General features: G+C 39.1%; 1 protein-coding gene across 1 annotated transcript in view; it reads left to right on the forward strand.

Annotated features, from left to right (window-relative positions):
• Positions 1 to 16,702, forward strand: part of Ndg (Nidogen) — a 255,770-nt gene that overhangs the window by 170,062 nt on the left and 69,006 nt on the right. The window contains exons 14-15 of the mRNA XM_090370056.1: positions 5,260 to 5,388; positions 6,099 to 6,479. Of these exons, the coding sequence (XP_090226182.1) occupies positions 5,260 to 5,388; positions 6,099 to 6,479 (510 nt within the window). The remainder of the gene's footprint in view (positions 1 to 5,259; positions 5,389 to 6,098; positions 6,480 to 16,702) is intronic.

Raw genomic sequence — 16,702 nt, forward strand, 5'->3', positions numbered from 1 at the left:
AAAGCCTTTCTAAGAACCAAATATATGATATCAAAATTATTCTTTGCAACCAGTTCCTTTGTGACCACATCATAGTATCCAATCAAATTGGTCAGACAACACTTCTCCTTAACAAACTCATGCTGTGTCTGAACTATAACTGAAATCTTGTCTAGATGATCCTGCAGTGCTTCTTTATTCAGTGCCTCCATTAATTTCCCTGGAACAGAAGTTAAACTAACAGGTCTGTAATTACTTGTGTCGCCCTTTGATCCTCCTTTGTGGATTGGGGTCACATTTGCACATCTCCAGTCCATGGGTATCTCCCCTGAGTCCAAGGAAGCTCTCATAATTATGGCTAAGGATTTGCTTACTTCCTTTGCTGCCTCCTTTAATATAACTGGATAGATTCCATCCACCCCAGGCGCCTTTCTTATGTTTCTTCAAAATTTTTCCTCAACTTTTCTCTCAGTCATTACAAAATCATCTAGCTCACTGCCAGCGTTTAATTCACCTCTGGCATTCCCCTCCCTGAATAACTCCTCATGTGTGAATGTAGTTGTAAAATACTCATTTAGTTTGTTAGCTACCTGAGCAGGTTCATCATCAGTTGAACCATCGATATCAAGTGGACCAATCTGATTCATCCCCTTCCTTCTAGATCAGGGATTCTGAACCAGGGGGAATTGGGACCATGGATTGACAGACTCAAACTGTTGGAATATTGATCTTTCTACAAACTACTATTCTACAGATTGTACATAATCTGCAGGACATCACACTTTATTGGATGTCAATTATTAAATTAAAAATAAAGATAAACATTTCACTTTTTATCTGTGGAAATATTCCATTTATAGTTATATTTGACTTTTTCTTGTTTTGTATGTACAGATTTTGGAGCCTTTTTAGTCAGACAATCTTGGAAAGAGGGGGAATGACATTCTGAGATATGGTGAAAAGGGTGCATTGGGGCAAAAAAGGCTGAGAACCAGTGTTCTAGAGTTTACATAATAAAGAACTCTTTGCATCATTTGCCAAAGATTTCTTGTAATATAACTTTGCCTGCCTAACTTCCTTTGTGACTTGGTTACAGACCAGCTTATATCTGTCATAGGCTTCTCTGTCACCTATTAATTTATATGTATTTCATGCATTTTACTTCTCTGCCACTTGTCTCATTAGTTCATCTGATATCCATTTAGGCCTAAACTTTGAACAATATTCCTTAGTTGGTATGAAAAGCCTAGTAGCTTCCAAGATTAATTCTTAGAATGTTTCCCATTTGGAATTTGCTGTTGGTAACATCATTAGTTGGTCCCACTGTATAGACTTTAAAAACTGTTTCAGAGCACCATAGTTGCCTTTACAAAAGCAAAAGCCTTTACAACGACAGATGGAAGTTTGTTCCAGCAATACTACCCACTGGCTAAAGGCTAATTTCCGAGCATTCAGTCTACAACTGTCCTTCTTCAGTATGAATTTATGTCCCCTCAGGTTTGTAATCTGAGCAAGAGGAAGACTCCCATCAGAATTGAGCCAGGCCAACCCATTCAAGGCCGTATACACCTCAATCAGATCACTTCTCAGGTGTCTAATCTCCAGACACTGCAATTTGCAGCTTTTAAGCCTTTCTTAGTAAGAGCATCCCTTCGTTCTTGTCACCAATCTTGTTACCCTTCTCTGTATTCATTCTCCAGACCTGTACACAGTACTCAAGGCATGGCCTGACCATTGGTGAGTATGGGCTTCGCACACCCAGGGTCATCAGCTGGATGTCATCATTCTTCTCTTTCTTGGTGATTCCCTTCTACTTTTGACTCTCTCACACACACACACACACACAGTAACTCGAGGGAAAAAAACATACAATTGGGAAGTGACCGCTGTTGAAACTTTCCATTCTATAGTGGGATACAATACGGGGGAACAGATTGTTAAATCAGCTGCTGACATAAGTCCAGTGGGAAGGTGAGTATAAGTATTTTGACCAGTGTTTAGTAACGTTAGATTCAGTCAGTCTAGTATCGTCTCTGTCAAGTGGCCTCTATTGCAGGCACCTCCGTAGCCAGGTGGGCAGGAGCAGCAATACGTAGCACACGCTTCTTGATTAGATCGGGGTTCGAGCCCGTGACCACCAAATACGGAGGATGCCGAAAGGTCAGGGAATGACCACCGCATATCCCCGGAGCAATATGGCCTTAGTTGCTAATGCTCCTAAAAATCAAATAACAACAACAACAGCCTCTATTGTCCATGAGGGCTGAATCCCCACAATGGATGATATGCATTGAAGTCACCAGGCTGCTACAAAAAGGTATTTGTTTTATGAGGTCTTCTAGTAAACTAGAGTTCGAGTTTGTCCAACTGATACATGTACTGCAACAACTTCTAAGTGGGTCTGAAGTGGAATGTTTCTAGAAGGTATTTTATAGTCAACTAAAATTGTGATGCCTCCATGTGTGGATAATGAAGAGTTTCTATCTTTTCTGTAAATTGTAAAATTTTTGATTGATAGAGTTACTTCTGGAGTTAGATTAGTCTCGTGTAAGCAAATGGCTACAGGACTATATTGGGAGATTAAATTGTAGATGTCATCGGTATTGCTGCGTAAACCTGTACAATTTAATTGTACAATGTGCTGCATTATCTGGGTTTGAAGAGGGAAGGCGACTCTGTCTGTTTCTTGTGAGTGGTTTGCTTTTGACAATCATATTTCATTTTATATTTTATAGGAAAATTGGAGCGTCTCGAATATGTACTCTCTTCTACATCATCAGTTTGACCAGGTGAAAATTCAGTCTCCATATCATCATCTGCATGAAGATCAAGGGCTGTTTCATCTTGTGCAGTTATACCTTCAGAGTCCATTCTATTTGAGTTTGGCTTTTGCAATTTGGTGGCTTGTTGCCTTCATGATTTATTTGACATTTTATCGCATGATAACATTTTAGGAAGAACCGTGACAGGGGTATTACTCATTTCATAAACCAGAACAGGTTTGGTGGTAGGTTGATGTGTTGATAGTACAGATCGTGCCCATTCTGCAATAGATGTATTAGGCAGAATTGATACCTGAGTTAGGGTTGAAACAGCTCAGCACTTTTGTGTAACGGAAGTGTACGTGCATTTTGGGATTGTTGACTTTATTTGCTTTCTTGCTCCTTGATATGTGACCTTATTCTCAATCTTACTTTTGTATTTTTAAAATTTTCCAGAGTTGCATGATTTTGAATATGATGGATGGTTGCTCTTGCAATTTGGACATTCCAGAGCCTTTGCAATACACTCTGTTTGTGAATGATTTTTTGATCCGCAGTTAGGACAAGTAGTTTTGTTTGGGAATGACCAAACTTTTGGCACTTGAAACATCTTAAAGGGTTTGGGATGTATGGTTGGATACAGCAGTGTAGGTAGCCTGCTTTAAGTGAGGTCGGCAAATTTGGTGTACTAAAGTTCAATATAACATTACGAGTTGGAACAAGCATATTGTCCTTCCATATCATAATTCTCCTTGCTTGAGTTACTTTCTGTTCTAGAAATTCCATGACTCTCCTCTTCAGTGACATTCAATAAATCTCACTCCCTTACCGCTCCTTTTGAGGAGTTCAGTGTGTTATATGGTGTGACTTTGATTGGGATTCCTCTTATAGAGGACATTTTTAATAATAATTCAGAATGCCTTGTGTGGTCTCAATTAAAAGGCCTCCTGACTGGAGCTGTTTCACCATTTTTGGTGTACCTGCTGCATTCTCAAGACATCTCTGGATGACAAAGGGAGTGAGTTTGCTTATCGGCAATTGTTATCAGAGTTGATAACGAATGCATTATCAGAAAAGCTGGTGGTTCTGATTTGTTAGTCCTTTTTCATTCTTTTTGGAAGACTGAGATAGTCTTCCATTCTTTGGGTCTCAGTATGTTGAGAGCCTGTTGGCTCTAGTGGTGGACGTCATTGCAGTCTATTATTGCTCCTTAAATCCTGGGAGTGAGAGCTTTTCCTCCCAGGTTTCCCGCCATGGGGAGGCAGGAGTGGTGCCACCTAGTGACCAAGCGAAGTGGCTGGAGAAGTTAGTTTGTTAGTGTAAAAATTAATAAATATACTAGGAAAAGAAAGGTGATTTTCCTTTCTGGGTTCTTACTCAATGTCTGTTAAGTACAGAACTACTTACAAAGAACTGAGGATGAGAAAAGCACTAGAAAGAAAACAGAACGAAATCACTCAGAAGGATCACTATATATTGTTTGGCACTTGGGACCACCTGTGAGGTGATCTGATTGAGGTGTATAAGGCCTTGAATGGGCATAAATTCAAATTGAGGAAAGACAGTTATCAAATAGATGTGCGGAAATTTGCCTTTAGTCAGTGAGTAGTTGATTGCTGGAACAAACTTCCATCTGTCGTTGCAGAAGTTGATAGCTTAAATAAATTCTAGGAGGAACTGGACAAATGTTTTAGAGGGAATGAATGTGTGAAATGCTTTTTTTTTTTGGCCGATGCTACATAAGCTTGCTTACTTGCATTACAAGCCACTACTACTACTGTCAACCCACTAGATAGCTGGCAACAGTTAGGTGTTATTAGCTAAGCAATTTACCGTGCCCTAAGAAAAATATTCTGTCCTGGTAATTTTTTAAAGACTAAATACACAGCTTCATTAATCTGTATTTGTAGTTTAAAGTTTTAGCAATTTTCAGTCAAGCAATTGATAATTCTGTTACCTTATTACTGCATTGCCTTTGTAACATAATAGTTGGCTGACGCTACATAAGTTTGCTTTCTTGCATCACATACTACTACATTTATATTACTACTTTGTATGTAGTGGGATATTTATTCATTGAATAAATAGTGTGTGTTCAAATAAAACTGCATTTTGTAAAAGCAGTGAATGTTGTTTCTTATTGAGTTTAGAGGAAAGCACTCTTCCTAATCTTCACCTGAATTTTTCCAAACCTCATTACTATCTGGATCAGAACTAATGAAATATGATTTTTCATTTTCCCTAAGGAGGAAAATCTACCCCCCCCCAAAAAAACTGTATATTGTTTTTTCTCATTACAGTAAACCTCTTTTGTTTGTTCCAGTTTATTTGTGGGGAAAAGAAGCAAAAAAAAAGTAAAATAAAATAAAAACTTTTTTAAATATTTAGTTATTGATTAATTAACATGTTTAGAATTAGTGCATTTTGAAAAATTAGTCTCAAATGAATTGTCTCTTAAATTAGAAAAAGTAGTCTCTTAATTTAGTGTAGATTAATAGATTTATTTCATTTGTACCAGATGAATGCAACACAGTGGAAAACTGTGATATTAATGCCCAATGTACTTATGACTCCTTTGCTCAGAGATACCGCTGTAAGTGCAATTCTGGATATAGTGGAGATGGCAAGGTCTGCACACCAGAGAAAGGTAGGTTAATAAATATGAAGAATATGTAGGTCTGCAATTTATGCAGTTTTACATTTGTTTCAGATTATTAGATTAGACCGACAAATTAATAAATCTATATAAGATAGCACTGAGTTTTAACATGCCATTTTTTTTATTTTAATGCAGCTTTCAGCTGGAAGCATACATATTTTTCTTCCTTCTTGACTACTGCACACTGTCAATAGGATATTTTCTGTTTTAACTGTTAGTAGCAAGATAGAAATATTTAGTTTAACACTTCATTTCACTTAAAATACCACAAAGTCTTAATTTAGTGTCATTGTGAAGAGAAGAAAATAGTAAATATAAATATTTAAATTTTTGATTATTGCGATTATTTTGATTATTACTTGTTTTTTTTGAGAAGGGGATATTCGTATTTAGTAATCCTTGTGCTGATTGTCCATATTGATGGTAACCCCCCCCATCTTCTCCTTTCCTTGCATATTTTGTCCACCTTTCCTGAATCTCTCCAAATTAGTCCTGATTATTTCCATTCTAAGTGCTTTGCATTTACTACAGATTCTGGTCTCTGCACTGTTTCCAGTACCATTCACTAACCTATTTTAACTGTCAAAAAACTTGTGTTTGGAATGTCTGAAACTTTATTTCTAGTTGAAAGTTCAAATGTAAAGAGTTTTCAGTGTTGCATATTTAGTGTGATTAATACTTTCTTTTTACTTTCATAGATGTGCCTTGCAATGTAGTGAATAACTGTCATTCCAATGCTCACTGCTTATATGATACTGTCAACCTTCAGTACCGCTGTCAGTGTAACCCTGGCTTCCACGGAGATGGAATTTCATGTCAGCAGTCTCAAATTTCATGTAATGTCATCAACTCGTGTAGTGTGCATGCTGAGTGCCTCTATGATCCGACCTCAGAAGGCTACAGATGTCGCTGCAGAGATGGCTACAGTGGGGATGGCTTCAACTGTGTCTTAATACGTTCTTGTCGTGAAGATCGTTACCTATGTGATGTCAATGCAGATTGTGTCCAGTCAGAAGAAGGGAGAGATTACATCTGTCAGTGCAGGCAGGGTTACACAGGAAATGGGATCAAGTGTACTGGTAAGTGTGCTTTTTGTTTGAGTGATAACTAGTGTTAACATTGTTGTTGTAATCTCACATTAAAACTTTTAACTATGAAGGTGGCGCAACTGATTTAAGATGATAATCACTTGGAGCCTATTAGAGATAGCGCAGTGTCGTAGAATTTTAAAATAGAATCAATGATCTTGAATGGTGCCAGTAGTTGCGTGAGACAGAATGCCCTTTTGAGATCAACCTTTGACATTTGGTCTAGATTGCAAGCATGCATTAGATGGCTCATAAGCATACTGCTATGTGAAGCATTTTTGTGAGTTGCATGTAGCAAGAAACAAGGAAATCACCCATATAATGTACTGATAATACTTCATAGCTTTAGTGTGAAAACAAAAGAGCAGTTGGAAGCCATTGTTCAATTCTTTATATAACTTTCCAAAATAACCACATTTTGGAGAGTCATATTTTTTTTCTCTAAGTATCATGGCACAGAAATCCTTTGACTTTGGGGTGCTGGAATGATGCTACTGTTTACTGGCTTTTTTACTTTCATGCAGAAAATAAGCAAGCTGTTTAGGAAATTATTCTCTTCACCTTCATACTGAGGCAGCATCTTACTCTTGTGTGTCAGATAGCAGTTTGACTTCACCATCCTATTATCAATATACATATGTATAGGTCTTTGCCAACTGTAGTTGTTATTGGAAAGCATTTGTATAGGTTAGCTTCAACTTTTGTGGCTACTGTGCCAAAATCAATTTTCCTCCCCTGCCTCCATAAAAAGTAGTTAGTAGGTTTGGGTCACCTCTGCATCTTGCACTGTCTCTGTGGTCAAAACCTGTCTACTGCGAGCAGAGATGGCATTAGATAGCATTTAGATATTTTTCTAATACTAATACACCAAGTAACTCGAGTAAATAATACAAATAATACTGACTCGAGTAAATAATACAAATAATACTGACTCGAGTAAATAATACAAATAATACTGACTCGAGTAAATAATACAAATAATACTGACTCGAGTAAATAATACAAATAATACTGACTCGAGTAAATAATACAAAGGTCTTTGAGATAACAGAGGAGGAGAAAAAGCAGTATGTACTGGAACTTAAGAACAAGTTTGAGCTTCTGCAGACTGCTCAGGACCAAGATATCAACGAGGAATATTACAACTTTCTGAAAGTGATAAAGCCAAAGAAACCTATAGGGAAACAGAAATCCAAAGAAGAAAAAATTAGTCAAGAAACACTTGTCATGATAAACCGAAGACGACAAATGAAGAGCAAGAAAAACACTGACAGGGAGAAAATTGAATATACTGAGTTATGCAAAGCCATTAGAAAGAGACTCAAAGAGGACATAAGAAGATTTAACACAAGAAAAGTAGAACAAGCATTAAGGGAAAACAAACGATTTAAATCAGCAGCCATGAGCAGTAATACAGAAAGACAAATGATACTGACTTCTGAAGAATAGCGATGGTGCACTTATAAACAGCAGAGAAGGCATAATTCAAATAGCAGAAGACTACTATAGAGAATTATACAAGGAGCGAGGGAATGATATCAGTGGGGAAGATGGATTGCAAAGTAGCAACACATAAGACATACCCGATATTCTTCCTGATGAGGTAGAACATGCATTGAAGAAAATGAAGAATCGGAAAGCCCAGGGGGAAGATGAAGTTACTGTAGAGTTGTTAAAATTGGGAGGAAGAGACATAACACAAAAACTGGCAAGGCTCTTCACAAAGTGCATTAAAAAAGGTGTGACGCCTAAGCAGTGGAATAATGCAATCATAGTTTTGCTGCATAAGAAAGGAGATAAATCAGAAATTGGAAATTATAGACCAATTAGCTTGTTATCCCACATCTACAAGTTGTTCACAAGGGTCATTACTAACAGATTAGAAAGAATACTTGATGAGAATCAACCGAAAGAGCAAGCTGGCTTTAGGACAGGATTCTCAACTATGGATCACCTTCATGTAATATCACAGCTAATGGAGAAAGCAAATGAATATAAAACACCATTATCCCTGGCATTTGTGGACTATGAAAAGGCATTTGACTCCATACAGCATAAGGCAATGTTTCGGGCACTGGAAAAACAAGGCATAGATACCCCATATATTATGATTTTGAAGAAAATATATGAGAGTGCTGCCTCCTTTATTAGACTAGACAAAGACAGTAGGAAATTTAAAATTGAGAAAGGAGTTCGACAAGGAGACACAATATCTCTGAAGCTGTTTACTGCTGCCCTTGAGGAAGCTTTCAGACGATTAGACTGGTCGCAGAAAGGAGTCAATGTGAACGGAGAGTACCTAAACCATTTACGATTTGCAGATGACATTGTGGTCATAAGCCACGATCCCAAAGAATTAGAGGAAAATCTTAATCAGTTATGCACAGTTAGTAAGGATTTTGGACTAAAGATGAATATGGCTAAAACAAAAGTAACGATGAACAAGTATGCCACGGAAAGGGAAATAATGATTGAACGAGCAGTAATTGAAAAGGTGGAGTCATATACTTATCTGGGACAAGTTATTAGCTGTAATAATGATAAATGGCTGGAAGTCAAGAGAAGAATAAATTTTGGATGGATAGCATTCAGGAAATATAGTCACATACTGAAGAGCAATATCCTGGTTTGTCTGAAACGTAAAATAATGAACCAATGTATACTCCCCACCATGACTTATGGAAGTGAAACTTGGGCACTCACCAAAAGAATGGAAGAGAAGCTGAGAACTACACAGCGAAGAAGACTGGAACAAATTATATTGGGAATCAGACTGTTAGATAAGAAGAGAAACACATGGATTAGGCATCAAACTCAAGTAAAGGACATTCTTATCAAAACTAAAGAACTAAAATGGTCTTGGGCAGGACACATAGCTCGAAGACATGATGACAGATGGACTAAGAAAATAACAGAATGGTACCCAAGAGGAGCTAGAAGAAAACCTGAAAGACAAAGGCGGAGATGGATAGATGAAATTCATGAGTTTTTGGGTAGTAAATGGATGGCCAGTGCTCAAAACAGAAGGAACTGGAAAGTTGCTGGAGAGGCCTTCATCCTGCAGTGGATTGAAAATGGCTGATGATGATGATGAATACACCAAAATATCAGGTATTAGATATCAATGTTCTAATACAACAAGACCCACTTTACTTTAAGGGATCTCTCTTGTTATGATCCCCTTTCACCTATTACTGTACTTTAGGGCTATTTTTTTATTTTTTTTTTTTTGAAACATTCTCTCAAAACAAAATTGGCAGTTATAAAAAACACTCTGAAGTGTTTTGAAATAGTGGAAATGCAACTTACCAGTAGCATGTTCATGAGAGAGTTTTGAAGGTCTTGTCAATGCTTCCTTTCTGCATTATTTCCTCAGTATTTACTAACTTGAATTCTTGCCATTCGATTGCCACAAACACTTTTCTTCCCATAATAGATTTTGAACTGAGTTTGCTTTATGATAAAGATTGATTGAAAGACCCTCTGTGCCATTCAGCCTAACTTTTGTTTTGAAGGAGGTTCCAGAAGGTTAACTCCAACCAACTGTACAGTTAAACTGTGCCAAGCTTTGGAACCTAAATAGGTTCTCAAAAGTTTCTTCAACAAATTAGAATTCTATTACATTAAATTTGTTTCTGGAGAGTTCTGTATTTAACAGAAATTTATTATGAGAAAATTATTTCATTTTTATAGCATCAATGATTATTCTATTTAAAACTTATTGATTCCTTGCTTGTAATGAAATTATTTGGCTAATTGGTTATTCAGTTCTGAAGTATCATGGACTGACATTTTAAAATATGGTTTATCCATATAACTAATTTGTAATAAGAAATTTATTCTCCTCTGCGTGTGGATTCTCACAGTTGCAGAAAATGGTTCTTGATGCAGTCCATTACAAATTAATATGGTGCCTCCGTAGCCAGGTGGGAAGGAGCAGCAGTGTATAGCACACGCTTCTTGATTAGACCAGGGTTCAAGCCCATCACCACCAAATACGGAGGATGCAGAAAGGTCAGGGAATGACCACCGCATATCCCAGAGCAATATGGCCTTAGTTGCTAATGCTCCTAAAAACCAAATAACAAACAAACAACAAATTAATATTGGTAAAGTGATGCAAGCTTTTAGCATTAGCATTAGTAGAGGCATATGATGCAAGAAAGCAAGCTTATTCAGCATCAGCCAAAAAAAAAAAAAAACAACCACTACTCCCATTTCACCCCTCAATTCGTTCGAAATACCTGTCCAGCTGAGCCTTAAATTTGTTTAGGCTATCAACTTCAACAACAAGCGATGGAAGTCTATTCCACAAACCAACTGCCCGCTGGCTAAAGGCGAATTTCCGCACATCTATCCGACATCCGTCCTTCCTCAATTTGAATTTATGCCCTCTCAGGTGATTATTCTGAGCAAGAGGAAGAATCCCATCGGCATTGAGCATGCTCAAGCCATTCAAAGCCTTATACACCTCTATCAGATCACCTCGCCGGTGCCTACAATGTTAAACTTATGCTGTATAAGACAAAACACACACACACACACACACACGCGCGCACACACACACACACACACACACACACACACACACACACACACACACACACACACACACACACACACACACACACACACACACACACACACACCTTTTATTCAGAGAAGTAATCGCAGAAGCTACTGCCACCACCTATGTACCACCTATGCGATACTGTTCAAGGTTTAGATCTAAATGGATGTCAGATGAACTGATAAGACTTGTGGCAGGGAAGAAAAATGCATAAAAATTATCAGGTGCCTACAGCAGATATAAACTAGTATGCAATCAGGTCACATAAGAGGTTAGGAAAGCTGGGGCAGATTATAAGTCTGGCAAACAATGTGAAGAAGAGCAGCAAAGATTTCTTTACACTAGAACACTAGAAGGAAGGGAATGAATTGCTTTGGTGAACTAGATATGAATGATTTAACTGTTGATGGTCCTACGCAGGTTACAGACAAACTGAATAGGTATTTTGATTCTACATTCATACAAATGGAACTCTTTTTAGAGGTGGGGATCACAAAAATTTATCAACTTCTAACAGAGAACTAAATGATTTTGTGATAACTGAGAGGAAAGTGGAAGAGAAATTGTTGTTGCTAAACATAAAAAGCACCTGGGTTGTAATGGGATCTATCCAATTATATTAAAAGAGATAGCAAAAGAAATAAAAGCAAATTTTAGCCATAATTATAAGAGCATCGTTGGATTCAGTGGAGGTTCCTCTGAACTGGAAATGTGAAACTGTATCCCATTCAGAAAGGGAGATCAAAAGGTGACATGGATAATTACAGATTTGTAAGCTGACATTATTAGAGACAGATGACATTATTTACAGCATAAGATTAGACTACAATGTTTACGTACTCCGCCACATGGAGGCCAGCCAAGTGTTCCCTTAAAGTTTGCTCTGGCAGGTCCTGCCACCTACTTTCCTGAGATTTCAGTGGCTAGGACCTAAAAAAAAAAAAAAAAAAAACTTCTTTTCTTCTGGGCACAGATGGTATATTATATGCTGTTTAGAGGGGCTATAAGGGATATGCACTGGAAGTGATAAGATTTCCTAATAGGTCGGGCATGAATTTTGGTGTTTTAAATTTGGATGTGTGGGGCAGGCGATGTGTAAGAAGAAAAAGATGGGAGGGGAGGCGGAAGACTGGGGGGGTTGGAAATTGAAAGTAGGAGGTCGATAGGGAAGATGACCCCTGTTGAAATAGTGGGGCATTCCCGTGCCCCACCAGAGAACGAGGGGTGGCAGGAGGGGAGGAGACAGCAGGCCATCCCCTCCCCCCTTCCAGGGAAAGAGGGAGGAGACAGCAGGCCATCCCCTCCCCCCTTCCAGGGAAAGAGGAGTAAAAAGCAGGCTAGGCAGAGTGTCTAGCCCGGGTGCCATACGCCTGTATGGCATCATAAGATTCAATCTTCACCTTTGTGTTAGTCCAGTGGAGGTCCGAGTCCAAGTTGCCATCTTCATCTTTGCGTTAGTCAGGTGGAGGTCTAAGTCCAGAAGTCAGGTCCAGTTCGTCACATTCATGTGTTGTATCTACTTCAGGTGGTGACTAGTTCAGAGTTTTGCAGTCATTTCAGATAGTCATGTCTGTGTTTTCATAGGTTAGTGATGATGTGGCAGGGATCTTTGTCTTTCAAAGAGTTTGCGGGCAAAGACGGTGAAAGCCTGGTTATCTTCTTGCAATATTATTTCTTCTCGGTTCCTTAGCAAGGAGTTGATGCGTGTGCATAGCTGACATCTGAGGTCCTCATAGTCATCACAGTTGTGGATAAGGTGTTCCCAGGTTTCCTCCTGCCCGCAGTTACAGCTTGGGTTGTCGGAGATTCCCAGCTCGTGGAGTTTCCCTCTGAAGGAGCCAGGGGAAACCAGGAAGGGGAGATAGGATATACCCTGCTGACATCGGGTAATAGATTACATCTATTTTTTTTAGATTACATCTGGAAAAATAGATTACATCTATTTTTCCAGATAGATTTTAGATGTTCCGTTAACCTCTTATTTTCTGAGGATTTGCTTTTCTGTGGATCTGTTGTGTAGTCTAGATAAGTTGTGGTTCTTCCTTTCGAATGTTGGTGTAGCAGTCCACAGTAGTATTGTCCCTTGTATCGATTCTAATTTATTCCTATTTCTTACTATGGCCAAGCGAGTGGACCAGCCACCAGCTCCATAGGTAATAACAGGCAGGAACATTGCATGGTATATGATTGCCAGGGTCTTTCTTTTGAGCCCCCAATCTGCTCGACTGATCCTGGCAATCATACCTGCATAATTTCTCACTTTCTTCACCAAGTAGGTAAAATGGGGATAAAAAGTTAATGTTGAATCAAAGACCACTCCAAGATATTTTAGCTCTGTTACCATTTTTATAGTAGCTGTGTTAATTTTGTTTTGTGGACGTCTTCTTATGTCAAAATTGCCTTTTAAGAAGTATACGTTTGGTTTTTTCAGGGGATATTTTGAGCATGTGCATTTGTGCCCACTCCTGCAGCTGCAAGAGGGCAGCATTTGACCTTTGCTCTACAACCACTTGCATGTTGCCTTTTATAAGGAAAATCATGCCATCTGCAAAGGCCAGGCTTTCTACAGGGCCCAGATCCAAGGCCAGAAATTCATCCAAAACAAGGGCCAAGGATTGAACCCTGTGGGTAGCCTTTATTTATGGGATGTGTCAATTCCTGGAACCTTGTGTGTACTGAAACACTTCTGTCTGTAAGGAAGCTGTTTATTACCTTATAGAGGTTTTGTGGGGCATTTGCCTGGTGGAGTCTCCTAAGGACACTAGGCCACCAAAGTGAGTCAAATGCCCCAGCAAAGTCAATAGAGATTGCCAGCATATATTTCTCCTCTGAGTTTTTAACTGTTGTCAGTAGGTGGTGCATGGCATCCTCCATAGAGTGTTGCCCTGCTTAAAACCATACTGATTATTGGAATGTAAACCTGCTTCTGTGTAGTATTGAGCTAATCTACTATATATTAGTCTTTCGTATATTTTCCCTAGTACAGGGAGTAGGGCTATTGGTCGTTATGATTTGGGATCAGTAGGGTAATTAATCTTAACACAGCTTTTTTCCATATTTTTGGGAATATACCTTTTGTCCTACAGTTATTATATAGTGCTATTAATTTGTCTTGTTCTATTTCTGCTAATTGTTTGATAATCTCAACCTTTAAGAGGAGAAAACCTGGGCATTTATTGTTTTTGGTTTTAGATAGTGCTATTTCTAAGTCTTGTATGGTAAACAGAAGTTCAATATTGGCATTGTCATATTCAGTGTTTTTTCTTTTATAATGTCTAGCTAGGTGGGGGAATGATCCCCAGTTTCAGTCTGAATAATACTGTCTAGGATGTTATTTACAGAGTCCGCCCAACACAGGGTTAGGGTTCTATCTGTTTGACAATAGTTTCCAAGACATCTCCTCTTGGCAGCTTGTCCGTCACTATTCTGTAGACAACTCCCCAAGGGTTATTGTTTCCAGTAGTTCCAACCTCCAGCCTTCCTTTTTCTTGTCTCCTATGAGGGCTGTATACTGATTCCTGAGAGTTATATAAGAATCTCTCAGTGCATCCACCTCATTTTACTCATACTTGTGTGTATGGTTCTTGGAGTACCAAGATTTCTATGTCATTTTCTTCTAATTTGAGCTTGATCTGATCTACGACAGCTCTTCCTCTTTAAGCATTCAAGATGTTCTGGCTCTTTGAAAATTTCTTCTCACCTGGTGTGCCCTTCTCCTGAGTATAGTCAGTTTGGGGCACCACCACCAGGGATTGCCTGCTTCCTCAGTTTTTTCCATGGGATAGACAGGTTTCCTGTTTTTGTTAAAATGTTTGTCATGGTCAGTGCTTGTTCGTCCAGGCTACACGCGCCTGATCTAGACCACTCATTTTCCTGTTTTTGCAGCTCAGCTGCTGTATGTTCTGCAAAAATCTGCTAGTTTGCCTTTTTAAATTTATACCTTTTGATATCCAACAATTACAACAAACAAACAACCCAGTGTTGGGTTGTTTGTAATTGCCTGTTTAGTTTGAAGGTGATGGCTCTATGATCTGATGTGGTCCAGGCTGGCTGGACACACCAGTCTGTAATTTCATAGGCTATTGAATTGGTGGCAAGAGTGACATCAATGTCACTCTCCCACATGGTACTACAAAAAGTTGTCAAGTTATTGGGTTGATTTATCACTTGAAAGGGTGAGGTGGCTATATCTGACAATACCTGGCCATTTTGTGTGCGTGCCTGCCTGCCTGCCTGTCGTGGACAAATGTTATTAGTGGAGTTCCCCAGGGTTCGGTGTTGGACTCATTATTGTTTGTTTATTTATCAATGGTATTGATGGAGGTATATCAGGATTAATGTCCAAGTTTGCAGATGTACAAAGGTTGGCAGGGTTGTTAACGACAGTAAAGATAGTATGCTACTCCAACTGGATCTAGATAAGTTGGGCAAATGTGCTGAGAAGTGGCAACTGAAGTTTAACATTGACAAATGCAAAGTACTGCATATGGTAGCAATAACCCAAGAGAAACGTACCAACTGTGTGGTACTACACTCAGGGAAGTGAAAAGTGAAAATGACCTGGGTTTAATTGTGCAGTCAAATATGAAGTTTACTGAGCAGGGCAGGTCATGGAGTCTTGTCAATGATATACAGGGTGATTCACTACCAGTGAGACAAACTTGCAGGAGGTGTAGGGGGCACAAAGACGAATTGGAATCACATAGCATTGCAGGGTCCAAAATGCCTTTGTCATGGGTGGAGGACGTTGAACGGGAGGTCGCATGAACAGCGATCCTGCTGGAAGTCAGCATTTGCGAACCGTTTCTGTTGAAGAAACCAAGTAGCAAAAGTTCTCTGGAGTGGATAATCCACAGGCTCCAATGATAGGACGCGTTGCAGATGGTATGAACTCATTTGGTTTGTTGACAGTATCCTCCATACAGCGGATTGGGAAATACCCAATCGTTGGCCTATCGCTCGAGTACTCTTACTCGGATTGCCTTCTACAAGACGTAGGACATTCTCCGCATTGTCTGGCGTCCTCGTCGTTCGCTCTCGATTCATGGTACCTCTCGTGAAACAACCAGTGAATTTTGCCAGCAGGGACAGGGAGGTGATTATCCCGTTGTACAAGGCAATGCTCAGGCCACACCTAGAGTACTGTGTACAGGTCTGGAGGCTCATTTTAGGAAGGATGTAGAGTTGCTAGAACGAGTACAAAGAAGGTCAACAAGATTGGTGGGGGGCAAAGGGGTGCTCTTACCAAGAAAGGCTTAAGTTTTGCAAATTGCAGCGCTCGGAGAATAGGCACCTGCAAGGTGATTTGATTGAGGTGTATAAGACCTTGAATGGGTTGAGCAAGCTGAATGCTGATGGGATTCTTCCTCTTGCTCAGTTTAAGAATCTGAGGGGGCATAGGTTCAAATTGAACCTATTCCCCCTGAAACTGATTGGTGGAACAGACTTCCATCTTTTTTTGTGGAAGTTGATGGCCTAAATAAATTTAAGGCTGTGCTGGACCAGCATTTGGAACGAATGGAGGGTTTTTTTTTTTTGTCTGATGCTGCATAAGCTTGCTTTCTTGCATCATATGCCTCTACTAATGCAATTTTGATGCTTTATACCCAGGAGCCAACTTTTCTTCATGAGAAATGAAGGTACT

This window comes from Mastigoproctus giganteus, chromosome 3 (assembly GCF_048544385.1).
Source record: "Mastigoproctus giganteus isolate SK-2022 chromosome 3, ASM4854438v1, whole genome shotgun sequence".
In the NCBI taxonomy this organism is placed as follows: Eukaryota; Metazoa; Arthropoda; class Arachnida; order Uropygi; family Thelyphonidae; genus Mastigoproctus; species Mastigoproctus giganteus.